Genomic DNA, 16,096 nt, shown 5'->3' with positions numbered 1-16,096 from the left:
TGTTCATATCTATAATTATTTGTTTAATCTTAAAAAGTGATACTTTTTTCATATTTTATACAAGTAGATAATGATTAGAGTTGTGCCTTATAAGCTACAATCCTACAACAAATCTTACTCCAAAAGAAAAAAGTCGATAAACAAATATCCCCTTTTGTATGCAAATGCCAATTTTTGGACCACACCACCAACACAATATAATGAGGATTGGGCATCAACCTTGGCTTTAATCTTTTATAGTTTAATTAATTAGCACTTCAATTTAATAAATTTCTTTAAGAATCGTATAAACTTTTGCATATCAATGGTAGTTAGCATGTTTGGCATGAATTGCGTGCAATTCACAGGAAATTTCAATTTCTAGATGGGCATCCTACCAACATCATTTTGATTAGTCTTAGTTAAAACTATCAATTTTCTTGTATGTCGCACTTTATTTTATTCTTGAAAGTTAATTTACTCTTTTTAATTTCTAGTGCAGAATATAATTAGATGAAATCGCATTAATAATAAATTACAATATACGATTGTACGTAAAAGTTATTTGTCTTTAGAGATATCTCCAAATTCGTGAACATTTTTTGATAACAATCAAAAATTCATGTGTATTATTTTACAATAAATATAATGGAGGATATAGTATTGTTTAAAAATATCTTTTGAAATATCATTAAAACATAAATCAAATTTATAAACTTCTAATTCTATCTTTATGTTAGATGCCTGAATTGACAAGTAACTTTCTACATTTTTGATGCGCAACAGTAACACAAGAAGAGAAAAAGCAAAACAAAGAACGTCATATCAGAAATTTATTTGAATCAACTTATTTTTAAAGCATTTTTAATATAAAATAATTTTATAATATTTAAATAAAATAAAATAAAATATTTTGAAGCACCTATATAATATAAATTAAAACTCAAACAAATATAAACTAGAAGTTATACATATTAAAAGTCCATTCATGTCTTTTGAACTTATTTAGCTACAACCTTTAATTATTTCCCATGGTGTAACACTTAAATTCACGAATCATTAGATTAAAGAATTTTTTTTAAAAAAAAAAAAAAGAAGAAAAAAGAATGGTGTTGGATTTGGGTCGACCCGAAAAGATTACACCCGTGAGATGAACGACGTGGCAAAATCTCAAAGGCACAAGTGAGGCAACTGTGTTCCTATTGGTTGAGCTTAACCCTAGATTCTTGCCCTTTCTCTTTCGCTCAAACAAAAGTTGAATCCTGAATTACACACAATTCTGGAGCTAACACTTACTACGAAACCGATATTCCTTCAATCAGGTACCAATTACTTCTCGTTATTCGTGTTTATTTCTTCCGATTTCTGTTCTTTAACGTTGAAAATATGAACAAAGTCCTATTTTTTTTCTTCTGATGTGCCGATTTCTGAACCTAATGAATTCCGTGTTTGGTTTCTGGTATATCATTGGGATCTTACAATTTACAGGAGTATTTTGTTATGCAATGTTCTGTTTGCTGATTTTGACTGTTTAATGAATTTGTGGTCTATTCCATCTGATTGATTAAGTATTAGCGTAAAATGTTTAGTGAAAATGATTTAACCAGGAAACGATATTCTGAATCATTGTTTCAGTTGGCAATGAGTTGAGATACTTATCTGATGAAATTATTTATTTCAACTGTAGAAAAGACTAGAAAATGATTTTGTCGGAACATTCTATGATATACAAAAGCATCTTAACTATTAGAATGCACGGATTTTTCTTATATTAAATGGTTAGAAGGACCATGTGGCCTTTTGAGCATTATGGAATTTAGACTTGGTTCAGTTTTGCCACTTCCTCACTTTGTTTACTTCTGTGCAACATTTCTTTATTTTGTACACTGGTAAATAACTTTGTTGCTTGCTCTGTGTGAATAGCGTTATCATATAGGTATGGATGATAGATGGTTCAATAGTATGCCTGATATGCGCATGAGAGATAGACGCCAGCAAGAAATGGAAGAGGTATGAGCTAGAATGCTGATTGTTCTTACTTTATGACTTGGCTAATTCCTTCATTCATCACGGATCTCACGTTGATTTCCACTTTATTGGCTTTTCATATTACTTCCTCTTCAATTTTATTTAGAAACTCAATTAGGATGATTCTAATAGTATAAAGATTCTTTTGCAATCTGGAGAACTCAAGCCTTTTCCTTTTTTTTTTTGGGGGGGGGTGGGGGGTAGGGGTGGGTGGATTGTAGAGAGAAGTTAGATACAATACCGGTGCCTTCGTAGTCAACTTATTTGTAAGGAACGAAAGATGCTTATGGATTTTGGTTTATTTCAACTCTGTTATGTTCTGTGACTTGTGCAGTTTTACTAACATGGACAAATCTTGATATTCAGCTATTTTAATTAACAAAGTTGCGTCTCAACTTTTTGAAACATAGGCTGATGAGGCTTCTGTTCTAGAGGATCTCGCTGAGGATTTTCGCCTTCCTATTAATCATAGACCAACGGAAAACGTAGACCTGGAAAATGTGGAACAAGCATCTTTAGATACGCAGTTGACATCCTCTAACATTGGATTCAGGCTTCTTCAGAAGATGGGTTGGAAGGGGAAGGGTCTTGGGAAAAATGAGCAAGGTAAGGCTACTTGTTCAAAATTGCTTGACATATTTCTTTCTACCTTCTTAAGTTACATTTGCTGTAATGTATCCATGCGCATTAATTAGTCTTGATTAATTTCTTCCTTTTGGGACTAGGAATTACTGAGCCAATAAAATCAGGGATGCGAGACCCAAAGTTGGGGATAGGAAAGCAAGAGGAAGATGATTTTTTTACAGCAGAAGAAAATATTCAAAGACGTAAGCTTGATATTGAACTAGAGGAGACTGAAGAACTTGCCAAAAAACGGGAGGTATGCCATTTACACTTTTAGGATAGCTATTAAATGTGTTGCACTAGACTATTTGAGTTTGATACTTTACTTTTCCTGAAACATACATCTAATAACAGAAGGCAGCATATTGCATATATGTGTGTCTTTTGATGGGAATGGTATATTAGGGGATACCAACTTTGGAAGATGTTGAGAATTTCGTGCAGTTTTTATTACCTGGTGGCTTCTACTGCCTGCTTCCTGCACATTATGAAAATCCAGGTTTTAGCAGAACGCGAGCACAAAATTGAAACGGACGTGAAGGAAATACGCAAGACTTTCTTTTGTGAGCTGTGCAACAAGCAATATAAATTAGCAATGGAGTTTGAAGCTCACCTAAGTTCATATGATCACAATCACAGGAAGGTAATTGTTTTCCTTAAGATCTCAAAATATTTTCCAGTTCTTTGATATTATCTTCATCGTTATCCCTCAGAAAAAAAGTTCATTACCTTCATTCCCCTCCTCCATTAAGCGTTATCTAACCTTCTGTTACTATTGTAGCGCTTCAAGGAAATGAGAGAAATGCATGGAAGTAGCCGGGACGATAGACATAAAAGAGAACAGCAACGTCAAGAGAGGGAGATGGCAAAATTCGCCCAAATGTATGATATTATCCATTCAGGCCATTCTGCATCTATTTCCTGATATTGTGGTATATGTTTCTTGTGATGATCTGTTTTTACTTTTACTTATACTAGGGCTGCCAATAAGAAGCAGCAAGAACAGCAAACACCAGAGGAAGCAGGAAATATTCCAGCCCCTTCCATGGTTAGAACTGCAACTGCTCTAGCAGATCAAGATCAGAGGAAGACTTTGAAGTTCGGATTTTCTGCGAAAGGAGGCTCATCAAAGGTACTTACAGTTAGATTACCGATTATCTCAGCTATGTTTGCTCTCTTTATAAATTTTTTAATTTTCCAAATCAGGGCAAAGAGATATTAGAAACTTCTAATCCTTAGATAATTAGAATTATTGAGAGAGAAAGAAGATGCTAAAGCATGGATATATAGTGAAATTCACGGGTGTAACTAGGGATCACCCAATTGATTCCTTTTCTTTTTATGATGTGGCATCCAAGCCAGCTTGCACGCACCTGGACTATTCCACCGGGTACTTGCTACCTCCCTCTTGCATAGGTATCCGGTAAATTTTCCCACCAACGCTTATTCAGATGAAAAGAAATCACCTAGTGTTCCTTGTCCCACTAGGCCACACCTCGAGTGCAAAACAAGGGAGCACTCAATTGATTTGTTCTGTTCCCATGTGAACTTGCTAAGTTGGTTGTGACATCCTGCAGAACTATATGCAAGTCAAACAAGAATTTTCTAGTGGATCATGATTGCTGTTCGTGAGATAAGTTACGCTAGTATAATATGGAAGTAGGAATTCCATGTACACAAACCTCTTATTTATGTGGAACACATTGTTAGATATACTACCTGGTTAACTGTCTTGGGGTGCATATGTTGCCTCTTCCCGCTGTCCGTCAAAAAATTACTTGGAAAGAGGAGAAGATGATGACATCTGATAATTATTAATGTGAAGAGGCATGCTTCAAACGCACTCAAGTAGTCATTTACCCATTTCTGGATGGGAAAAGAAAACAAGTGAATTTATTTGTCTTTTCATCAATCTTTGGTTCTTTAGGAAATGATTTGGTTGATTCGTAGCTGATCCTGACCTCCTTCTGCCTACCCCTTCTCTGTTAGGTGACGACCTTGGTTAACAAATCTGCAAAGAAGCCAAAAGTAACTGTTGCATCTGTCTTCAGCAATGAAAGTGACGAGGAGTAACAGTGCGTGTAGTAACTGTTGCATCTGTCTTCAGCAATGAAAGTGACGAGGAGTAACAGTGCATCTACACAAGCCTGGTGTCGGTGAAGACTGATGAATGATAGATACTGAACCTGAATGCATTTTCTTCTGTTGGTGTATTATGTTGAGTTGTACATTGTAATCCTTTCTAAGCATTTATTTGCTGTCATGACTGGATGATGTTTTTCCCCGAGGAGATTTGATAGATAGATACCATATACTCTATTTCTATGGTTTTGAACATGTTACACGAGATTTATGAGGTAAATTTGTGTTTTACGTTGTATTTTTGCCCTTGGACTCTTTCACTAAGTGTGTGCAACGTGTGCACAATTAAGAGGACAATAGTGGATTGACTAATTGTTCTAAAACATGTAAAACAAGTAGACCGTTTGGAGTACTAGATACCATCAGTGTCAAATATGTCGTGTCCTCTTAAGGCCTAATTGATCCAAAGCATAGACTAATTCCTTGCATCAAACGCTAGAATTTGATGCAGGTATCTTACATCTTTAAAACTCTACTTAATAGTGGGAGCAAGTGATTACTACTGCAACTGAGCATATATTATTTAGACATGCACAAGGTGAAGTAAGTAGCACCTGAAGTAGTCAAGAAAAAGGCGACTAGTGTGCCATATTATAGTAAGATACAACACAATCATATAGCAGTAGCAATTTCATTCATCTCTTTACAATACTTCCCCCATTTTACGAAAGTAACTGTGGCGTGTAATTACATTAAAGGCTATTATGCAGCTTCAGCAAAACCCACTTGGGATTTACCATAGTCAAAGACAGTGTGATACGGCCCCATGAATACATCTCCAAGAATCCTGCAACCACATATATGAATATCTTTTTAGGACAGCAGCAACATAATATTAGCTACATGACGAAATAGAAAGTGGCGTGTTTGTATGAAACATGATTTCTGTAGCTTTTGCTTAGAGTAATGTAGTAGTATGAATGTAGTCAACATTGATCCATTGATGCTTGTAAGTGCAAGGATAACATACCAAAGAGGACCGCGAGGTGGTGGCACATCCAGAGCAGCAAATCCACTGACACAAATTGTAGCAACCCCTTCTCCAGTTTTAAGAATATACTGTCAACCAAAATTTTTAGTTATCAGGTGTATCAAAGGCATTTCATAACAAATGTTACACATCAAGTTCATTGGCAGCAGTTGATCTTAATCGATCACATTCTGTCTTACGAAGTGAAGTTGTTCGTTTGTTGCAAGTCAAGATTCTTGTTTCTCTCCTTTTTTACAATCTTGTTCTCCCAATCATCTCTTTCTAAATACCAAATTTTTCTTTGACTAATATTTAATGTAGCCTTACCTGAATTCAAGCTCGTTGGATATAAACAGTTAAGGTATTGTTTCCAAACTACTTTATTATAGCAAGGGGGTTCAGTGACATGTTCTTGCTAGTAGATGCATCAAAATATTAGTACAATATATCTTTTAGCTTAAATATCATAATATTAGTAGTACTTGACTACCATATAATTCCAGAAATTACTTTCTATTTCATAGCAAATAAGACAGTGAAACACCTCCTCCTCTCCAGATACTGACCAAAATGAAGTAAATAAATATTTGATACAACAATGGAGCAGCCTCTCACCGACTATGTTTTATGTTTCAGCAATTCAGTGAATGCAGCTACTTTGTCCTTTAGTTTATTTTTCATGAGTCATTCAGACTTTAGAGTTGAGGGTATAATTATTATTTAAGCAAATAATGTCAGAGTTCAGGGTATAATTACTATTTAAGCAAATAGGTAGTTCTTTCCCAATTGTCTAGTGAGTGAAATGACAACTCAGGGTGCAAAATCAAGATTATATACCACATATGTAAATTTCAATGTACTCGAGTAATCAATGTAAGAACACGAACTAAAAATGCGTGGAGTGAAACCTGTTCTGGAGTGAGCACAAAGGCTGTATCTTTGATAGTGAATGTAATATCTGGCATGGATGAGATGCGGTTACAGTCAATCGCAGATTCTCCCATTGGACTTGGTATTTTCTCACAAAGCTGTAAAACATCAAAGCTTTAATATTAGGACGATTTGATATACTATTTATTGGACATCAGGTAAAGCTGTCACTTTACCTGATTCACATACTCTAACACTTTCTCTTTTGTCTGCTCTTGTTTGAGCTGGTTTTGCATCCAAACAACTGCCATCTCACAGGCAGTGCACAGTGGTGCTTCACCAACAGAACTTCCTTCAGTTTCCCTTTCAACTACAGTTCTGATATTAGAGCTGCAAGGAATTTGGTTCATTAGTTGACTTACATCTGGCATAGCAAATCTGGAGCCTAAGTGATAAACCAACATTTTCAAAACTTTATGCTCATTGTATACGGTTGGATTAGCAAATCCTACCTTTCAGGTCTAACAGATCATGCTGAGCATTCAAAAATCAGATGACAGAGAGTGTGGAAATCAGATAATACTTGAGGCTCACATAATAATTTTTTCAAGAACTCTGGAAGCTCTCTTGAATTTTCTGTGCTTATTTGTAATCATAACAGTAATTTCTCAAATACAGGAAGTAGTTCATACTTTTTTTATCCGCTCAACACTTTTACTAAAGCCTCCTCAATGACATGAACTTCAAGTTTAACTACGCCATACCAGGAAGAGCAATTAAAATTAGAAGGTGGGGTTGTACCTCACATGCTGAGATCCATCAAGAAAGCATAAACCTGCTTGTGAACAAACTTGATCAGGTCTTATCTGCAGACCACAATAACGTCTTATCAGAAGCACACTGAAATGTGAAATAAACAAGAGGGAAAAGGAACAGACCCCTGATACTAGTAAGTCCCAGATCATCTCTCCATACTGTGAAACAATAGTTTTACATTCCATGCTAACTATTCCTTCTGCTCCAATGGCATGGTTGATTTGTGTCACGATGGTCTGAAGTAGATATGCCATAAGTTACAAGTATTATTTTAAATAAAGAGGTAGTCTAAAAGTCTACAACCCGAGTAAGTTAGAGATAACAGAACATACTGTTGGACCAGCAAGCAGTGATGTTCCAGAATCCACAATAGCAGCACAACCACCTGCACAATAACCTGAAACAGGAAAACATGACCAGAACTTAAAACACTCATTAACTGTGTTAGATAGATGGTATACCTTATCCCGAATGGTACTTAGTTTGCTTTTGGCCATGGCGCATGGATAACTTATATAAACCTACAGGGTAGTAGTCTGTGTATAACTCATGAAAACTGGATAACAGTAAGGTACTGCCTCAAAGAAGTAGACTTAGAATTATCTTTTCCAATAAACAAACTTGAGGGCAATCTCCATTTCTTGCATGTGATGATCTATGCTCTGTTAGCAATTCTGTAGATGATTACATGGGATTAGATGGGGAATACTCACCAGTTGATGTGTTCCCGATAAGGAAATCTCCCATATTAAACTGAAAAAGGCAAAGGAAAATAATTGGAGGATAGCATAACAAATGAGCTGCTTTTAGATCGCACCACCAACCTTCTCCCCCCTCCAAAAACCAGCATCTAAGATGTAGAAGAACTGAGGAAATGAAAAAACGTTCAAGTACCTGCCAGTAGCCCTTCTGAGTCAACGGAACACAAGTATGATTACCCTTGAAGTGCTTTGGATCAACTCCACCAAAAACAAGTTCACCTCCCTCTTTTGCATTTGCATCACGGTTAAACCAGAAAGAGAAGACGGGTTCTTTGACAAGACCTTGCCCCACCATATTGTACCTACAAGACAAGCAGACTCCACGAAGCTGAAAAGAAAATGAACAAGAAATAAATGGTACAACTGAAGTAAACGCCTAAAATAGGAAAAACTACCAGACAGGTGTAGTATTTCCAACAGAAATTTCCTGGAAACCAAGGCCTAGTATACCATCAAACTTTGCAACAATAAATGTAATACTAGGTTCTCGTGTCGCCTCAATAAACACCTGAAAAATTGATGCAGAATTGTCATCATTTGGAAACAGGAAGGATCATACCATGGTATGTCGAGAACCAGTAGCCACACTAGAAGTCACCTGATCTTTAACTACAAGATCACCAACTTGAACATTGTCCATACTGAAATGGCCAGAAATAGATCCAGTTCCATAACGGATTGAACAAGATTCCCCTAGATCATAACAGGCAGCAAAATACAATCAGAAAAAGACATACATATCAAGCTGGAACTGCGACTTGAAATGAAAAATGAAATTACTTGGTGAACAATAAATATGACCAGAGAACAAAGATTATTAGTTACAAAGAAGCATGATGATCACCATCTCTTGTATATGTACTGGATTTGCTTGCCTGGTACTTAGAGTGGATCCAGCATGCAATCTGAGAGCATTATTAAAAATTTAAGGAAGAAATTCTGATAAACGAGTGAAGGGATAACTAACTTAACAACAATGAGCACAATAACTTACAGAGAAATAGCATTTCGATGATGGAACCCAGAGGTTAGAACTCCCAGTATCAAAGATAACTTTGAATTTCTGTGGAGGTGAACCAATACCAATCTCTCCATAGTATTGGGCATCCAAGTAGTTCTTTAAGGGGACTTTATAGATATCTGAGTCACTCGATTTCTTTTCAATGCCATTCACATGCTTCCCATATCTATCTTGTAGTTTGGCTACTCTTGCAGCTTTTATGCTATCAACATCCAAGCGGTGCTTCTTCAAACCAATTCTAAACAAATCACCAGAGGAAGCAGGAAGTGCAGAGCAAGCAATGGCCCATAAAAGAAGAGCAGCACATAGATGCTTCTTATCCATGTCTGCAGAGTGACGGGGACTAACAAGATGTTAACACAACTAAACAGGAATATTTTGATTTCTACAATGTCATAATCTAGTCTTAACAAAAGAGAAATATTAACTTAACCCACAATAATTATGTGCACATGTAACAGTATTACAGAATGAATACTCACAACTCGCAAGGGTCCTGAAACTATTCCCTATCCACTTCCCATGAAAACTTAATATCACTAACCAAGAACTTAACATATGAAATTTGCTAGCTCCAAGATTAGTTAAAAAGTAGAACATTCACACGCTACAAACATCATATTAATTGCTTACTATCACAATAGAAGAATGACTCTTTACCCGGAAATTCAGATTTTTATTGTGCATCAACCTTAAACCAAGATTAAGAAAATATCAAAGACCCATCTTTCTTTTTTCTTGAAAATTGTAAAAAAATATTCCTTTCAAATCAAGAAAAAGCAATCTTGTAGCCCAAGAACATGGGAAAAAAAGAAGATTTTTTTTTTAGAAAGGTAACATAAAAAGAAGAAGAAATTGACAACATGGATACAAGAAAAGCAAGTCAAACAACTAGACTCTCAAAAAAAGCAAAACAAGAAAAAGGGTTTTCAAGAAGTTAAACTGCTAAACAATATACAGATGATTAATCCGTCTGAACTAATTAGTAGAAGCAAAACATGATAATTATAAGAAATTCACTACAATAAAAGATCAAGATCCGACTGAAAAATCATCATCTAATCATCATCTAAATGAAAACTAGAAACAAGAAGGTAAAGTTTTAAAGAGTCAAACGTGATAAAGTGTTTATAAAAAGGTAACCTGGAGAAGTTTTTGGATAGAAAGCAGAGAAACAACAAGAAGTAAGGAAGCGAGTGTAAACAGATACTATTAAATAGCCAATAGGACAGTTTAAAGTAAATACACCACATATTGTTTGACACGTGAATCAATTTATTTATATTGTATAAAAGAAATGTGCTTTGAACCAAGGGAAAATAATAAAAGGAGAGGCCTAGAATACTCTGGAAATATTGAAAATGGTATAAAACTATTCTCTATTCACCTATTAACTTCAAAATCGCTTCTCATCCATCTATTTGCTCCAAAATATCTTTCTTATCCATCTTTGAATTTAAAATTTGCCAGTTATATAACGATTTTAAATTTAAACTATTTCAATATTTTCTAAAAATATTTGAGCGTCATGCATCCTAAAAAATATTTAAATAGTTTAAATTTAAAATCGTCAAATAGGTGATTGAGTATTTTGGAGTCAATAAGTGGATGGAGGATAATTTTATACCATTTCTAATACTTTAAGAATATTTTAGGCTCTTTTCCCAATAATAAATAAATAATCTTTTAATCATTTATCAAGAATTATTATAAAAAGCCACTTTTCCTGTTCAATTTTGTGAAACTTTTTCTTTTTGAGATTATTGTAAATTTTAGAATACTTCATTATAATTAAAAATAATACAATTTTAATAAAATAATTTTATTTATTTTCTCACTCGAAGCTCATATTAGAGTCCTAATTAAATTGAATTGTGTATTGCAGGTCCATTCAAAAGTCAACAGTCTCGTTGTTGCACCATAACCCTGGTTGGTTACAATTACATGAATAATTTAATTTTAAAATTCCTTTTTTAAATAATAAATTTCAAAAAAAAAAATCTTTTTAAAGAACACTGTATCAAATATGTCAAATAAATTTGAATGAATGTAGTATTAAATTTTAGAAAAAGATAGTAAGTTAATTTAAAAATCAATTCTCCCTAGTTTTAGCTCAGTTAGACACATTTATTTTCGTATAACTAAAAAACAGAGAATTTATTTATTTGATGTGTTTTTATTTATATTTTTATGTATTTGACATCTTGTTAGCTTTGGTTGATGAGTAATAAGTTGCTGTTTTTTTTGTTTGGTAGAAATAAGTGATTCTACTTTACTTTACGTGTGCGAATACCGCACTTTCCTTCTCCTCTTCTTATTTTTTAAATTTTCGCAAACTTTAAAATTTATGTTTATTTATTATATTTGAGTTATAATTTTATATTTGTATTTAAATTTTATTGAATGATTTAATAATTTGATCAAATTCAAATCTTATTAAGTGATTTAATTTTTTTAAGATAGGGATAGTTTGATATAGGGCTAGGAAATGTTATCAAATTCTTTCAATAATTATTCGTTATGTTAGAAAAATTATTTCTAGTCACGAAAATTTAAAATTCAAATTTGAATTGTCTTTTCAATTTAACTTATTTTCACTTTTGAAGTTGTATTAATTTAAGTAAAAAAATATTAATACTTAAGTAATATTTTAAAATAAGCATTATTCCAGAATATTCGTTACAAAAATTATAACCAAACAAAATTTGATAAATTCTAAATGAAGTGATTTATTTAAGAATATAATATTTTGGGGGTAAAAACACCCACTTTAAGTTGGTGTTTGGTTAGATAGATAGATCTGAAATTTGAGTGCGGAGCAAGCAATAAAATATTAATAAAAATTTTAGAACGGTATATAAAATTTTATATTAATTAAAATAGTAAAATCGCTGGAACAACAGTGATTTACTTCAACGGAAAAAGTAAAATCGCTGCTACTGCAGCAATTTTGCAAAATGTGATTATTATTTTTTTAAAAAATTCAAATCGCTATCTAGGCAGCGATTTTCAATTTAATTTTTTAAAAAATATATTTTTTTAGAAAATCGCTGCCTATGCAGCGATTTCTATTTTTTAAAAAAAAATAAAAATTTAAAAGGCAGCAATTTTCTAATTATTTTTTGAATCGCTGCGATTTTCATACAAAAAAATCTTTTTTTAAAAAAAAAATTGAAGTTTCTTTAATTTTTTTAAAAAATGAAAATTGCTGCCTTTTTCTAAAAAAAAATTAAAACAAAATTGAAAATCGCTGTCTAGGTAGCGATTAGGATTTTTTTAAAAAAAAATCACATTTTGCAAAATCGACTGCAGCGATTTTGCTTTTTCCAGTGGAGTAAATCGTTGTTGTTCCAACGATTTTACCATTTTGGTTAGTATAAAATTTTATATACCGTTTTGAAATTTTTGTTAATATTTTATACTCTTTAAAATTTTATATTTAAATATTTAATTAGATAGGTTTGTATCAAAAAATCATTCAACTTAGCTATATATATTTTTTTTATGATATTTTATTGTAAGGCCACAAATAAACAAAAATATGGAATCTATTTTTTTTATTTCATATAATATCCTAAACTCTATAGCCCATAAGTAAACAAAATCATAGACTTCTTTCTTTTTTTTTTAGGTCGTATTTGTTTTTTCTCCTTATTTGGCATGATTTAATTTTTGCAAATCAAGTAGGTGCGCTGTCCGTTTCTTATCAAAATGCCATTTAAAAATAAATTAAATTTGTGAGATTCATCTAATTAGAAGTAAAGCGGGAGCTTATAGGGGAGATCAGGTATAAATAAAATAGATTCTATATTTCTCTATTTTTATTTATTTATGTGTTCATAATTAAATGGCATAAAAAATAATTTAATCTATCAAATCAAATATATTTTAATGATTAAATATAGTTAAATGAGTTTTGAAAATAATTATTTCAAATTAGGTGATTTCATTAAAAATAAAATTCAAAGATTTTAATAGATAATTGCTTATAGTTCAGCATTTTTTTAAGAGATAAATTTTAAATACTTTCTAAACAAAAAAAAAAGTTAAACACCACTTTAAATTTCAAGAGCTTAGGTTTAAAATTTATAATTAAAATGAAGCTTAATATTATATGAGTAGTTTTCTTTATGCACGCGAACTTGGAGAAAATGTCTTGGAAATTTCGTGCAAAGATGTGGACAAAGGGATATCAATCAATCATGGTGCATTGTTATGTATGAAATGATGATACGCTTCAAAATAAATATTGGTGACACACATCCCAAGTATGGTAGGCTTCTGTACATTCGAAAATATTAAATAACACGTGTATTACATGGGGGACAAAAAATATTTCATATGCCCACACAATTAAAAATGTCTAATTTCAACATATTCTTATACTACATTACGTGAATATATTAAAAATTATAATACTCAGTTAATCAGTGTAATCACGGGCAAATCTACCTTATATGAATATGAATGAGTTCATTCGAATCTCTTTCGACGAAAAATTATATTATTTATATATAGCTAAAATATGTGTCAAATCCTCTTCGGCTATCTATTTCTGCAAATTTTGAATTTCTTATTGAAAATTTTAGTTCCGCTTCTAAATGTAATAAAAAAATACTCAACAATGAAAAGTACAAAAAAAAAGTTTAATATAATCAACACCAAAGTATAAATATAATACTAGTTATTATTTATTAATATAAATAGGAAATCAAAATATAAGACAAGGTGACTGAATTGTAAATAATTAATTGAGAAATTAATATGAATAGTTGTTCATTGAAATAATGGTAATTTTTTTATATTAATGTATGATTATTCATATTAAATTAACAAATATGGTTATTTTTGGTTGTAGTTGTCTTTTCATCTCAATCATAGAGTTCAAAATTGAGCCCAAATGTTAGTCAATGAGTTAATACCTCATGTGGTCACTCAACTATGCACTCTTCTTTCAGAAAGTCACTCAACTTTCAATTTTCACTCAATTATGCACTTATTTCTTAGAAAGTCACTTAACTTTCAATTTTCATTCAAAAGTCACTCAACTATGCACTTTTCTCTCAGAAAGTCACTCAACTTTCAATTTTCACTCAAAAGTCACTCAACTATGCATTTCTTTCTCAGAAAGTCACTCAACTTTGAATTTTAACTCAAAAATCACTCAACTATCCACTCTTTCCTCAGAAAGTCACTCAATCTATTGAATTGTTTTTTTTAACTAAAATTTGTTGATATTAATTATTTATATAACAAATCAAAAAATTTTAAAAATAAAAATACCATTTAAACCATTTAGTGATCCACCCACGTAACCCGACCCATTAAAAACATGATATGACCCATTTTATTTTGTCTTTAATCCTAATTCAAGGTATAAAGAGAGAGATTAATTTAGGATTAAAGATAAAATAAAATGGGTCATATTATATTTTTTAATGGGTCGGGTTAGGTGTTGGATCACTAAATGATTTAATTTATTTTTTAAAATTGTTGGTTTGTTATATAAATAATTAATATCAATAAATTTTAGTTAAAAAACAATTTAATAGATTAAGTGACGTTATGAGAAAAAAGTGGATAGTTGAATGACTTTCTGAGGAAAGAGTGGATAGTTGAGTGACTTTTTGAGGAAAGAGTGGATAATTGAGTGACTTTTGAGTTAAAATTCAAAGTTGAGTGACTTTCTGAGAAAGAAGTGCAATAGTTGAGTAACTTTTAAATAAAAATTGAAAGTTGAGTAACTTTTTGAGAAAAGAATACATAGTTGAGTCACCATCTGAGGTACTAAATCGTCGGTAAATGACCCGTTATATTTCTCTCAACTTTAATAGATGGCTACAATGCCACCTTAGTGGGCCCATAATTCCCTATTTGTCTTTCTGAAAAGGGAATATATCTCATCTAATATATTTAGGGAATACATTTATTCGACCAAAACCTCCAATAAGTAATGGATTCATAATCAATCAATAATTATTTATAAAAAGAAAAATGCAAAACAATGGATACTAACCAATTTATATAAATAAATAAGATAATAGAGGAAGTCATATATGATATGAAACTTTCATTTGTAATTTATGAGATTATTTTTATTTTTCAATTGAAATTACTGTTCATTTTCATAAAAACAATAAATTTGAATTCTGAATAATATAAATTATTTAAAGCATGTGAAGTATACAAATCAAAATACATGTAGCAACTGAAACTACACCAACTATGCACAATTAGGTAAACTACATCTAAAGAATATTATTAAGATAATAACTATTTGTGAAAATTCCCTCATACAGATAATACTTTTTGATAATAACTAGACAACTTTATATTGCTTTTGTAATTTTTAAGCATTTTTCTTCCAATATCTGAATTCTTGTAGTTGTAGCCAAACTTTCTAGATTTCAAAGCACATGTGATCTAAGTTGCTACTATATTAATGTTACAAATATTTTGAATAAATTATGATATTATAATTGTTTTTTTATATTATTTATCTATCACAAAATCTATTAATCATCGAGATTTATAAGATTTCAACTAATGTGAAACTAACACAGTTGAGCTAACTAGTGACTAAAATTGAGTTATAAAAACTATTCTATACTCATTTCAGTTAATTAAAAATTCTTTTATCATAGATTCTTTAAACAATTTTATATGAATGATTTTGATTGTAATACACTTAATATTGTAAGTACACAACTTCTATACTACTAGAGAAAGTGGAGAAAAAAATATGAAAAAAGTCAATAACGTAATATTATAAAAGAGCGTAATTTTGAAAATACCTAGAGAAGATCTATGTTCTACTATAGTATGATATATATTGTGTGAGTTTACCACAACTTAATATATATATATATATATATATATATATAT

The 16,096-nt window shown here is 31.6% G+C and overlaps 2 protein-coding genes and 1 long non-coding RNA gene across 7 annotated transcripts; 1 reads left to right on the top strand and 2 right to left on the bottom strand.

Annotated features, from left to right (window-relative positions):
• Positions 1-1,160: 1,160 nt before the first annotated feature.
• Positions 1,161-5,011, top strand: LOC101265284 (uncharacterized). Its single transcript, XM_004230314.5, has 8 exons — positions 1,161-1,301; positions 1,903-1,989; positions 2,418-2,613; positions 2,733-2,887; positions 3,131-3,274; positions 3,413-3,513; positions 3,610-3,763; positions 4,621-5,011. The coding sequence occupies exons 2-8, from the start codon at positions 1,918-1,920 to the stop codon at positions 4,702-4,704; spliced, it is 906 nt and encodes a 301-aa protein (XP_004230362.1). The 5' UTR covers positions 1,161-1,301; positions 1,903-1,917; the 3' UTR covers positions 4,705-5,011.
• On the bottom strand, positions 4,074-4,625 carry LOC138340739 (uncharacterized). 2 transcript variants are annotated; one of them, XR_011213500.1, is made up of 2 exons: positions 4,351-4,625; positions 4,074-4,210 (listed from the first exon to the last, which is right to left on the bottom strand). It is a non-coding gene; the product is annotated as an uncharacterized lncRNA (long non-coding RNA). The 2 variants fall into 2 exon arrangements; XR_011213501.1 differs by having other exon boundaries at positions 4,074-4,202; positions 4,351-4,489.
• Positions 5,012-5,274: 263 nt separating the features above from the next.
• On the bottom strand, positions 5,275-10,477 carry LOC543969 (aspartic protease precursor). 4 transcript variants are annotated; one of them, NM_001247773.1, is made up of 14 exons: positions 10,355-10,370; positions 9,185-9,537; positions 9,035-9,095; positions 8,789-8,883; positions 8,586-8,698; positions 8,324-8,492; positions 8,143-8,182; positions 7,762-7,826; positions 7,552-7,665; positions 7,415-7,479; positions 6,850-7,003; positions 6,652-6,771; positions 5,744-5,832; positions 5,275-5,560 (listed from the first exon to the last, which is right to left on the bottom strand). In NM_001247773.1, exons 2-14 carry the CDS (start codon positions 9,533-9,535, stop codon positions 5,476-5,478), a joined length of 1,521 nt encoding a protein of 506 aa, NP_001234702.1. In that variant the 5' UTR covers positions 9,536-9,537; positions 10,355-10,370; the 3' UTR covers positions 5,275-5,475. The 4 variants fall into 4 exon arrangements, with proteins under 4 accessions (NP_001234702.1, XP_069145583.1, XP_069145525.1 ...); XM_069289482.1 differs by having other exon boundaries at positions 5,334-5,560; positions 9,016-9,095; positions 10,355-10,415; XM_069289424.1 differs by having other exon boundaries at positions 5,334-5,560; positions 9,872-10,356.
• Positions 10,478-16,096: the final 5,619 nt, after the last annotated feature.

Source organism: Solanum lycopersicum, chromosome 1, assembly GCF_036512215.1.
Source record: "Solanum lycopersicum chromosome 1, SLM_r2.1".
Taxonomy (NCBI): Eukaryota; Viridiplantae; Streptophyta; class Magnoliopsida; order Solanales; family Solanaceae; genus Solanum; species Solanum lycopersicum.
Note: the sequence above shows the minus strand (reverse complement) of the source record. Positions and strands in the feature narration are given on the sequence as shown.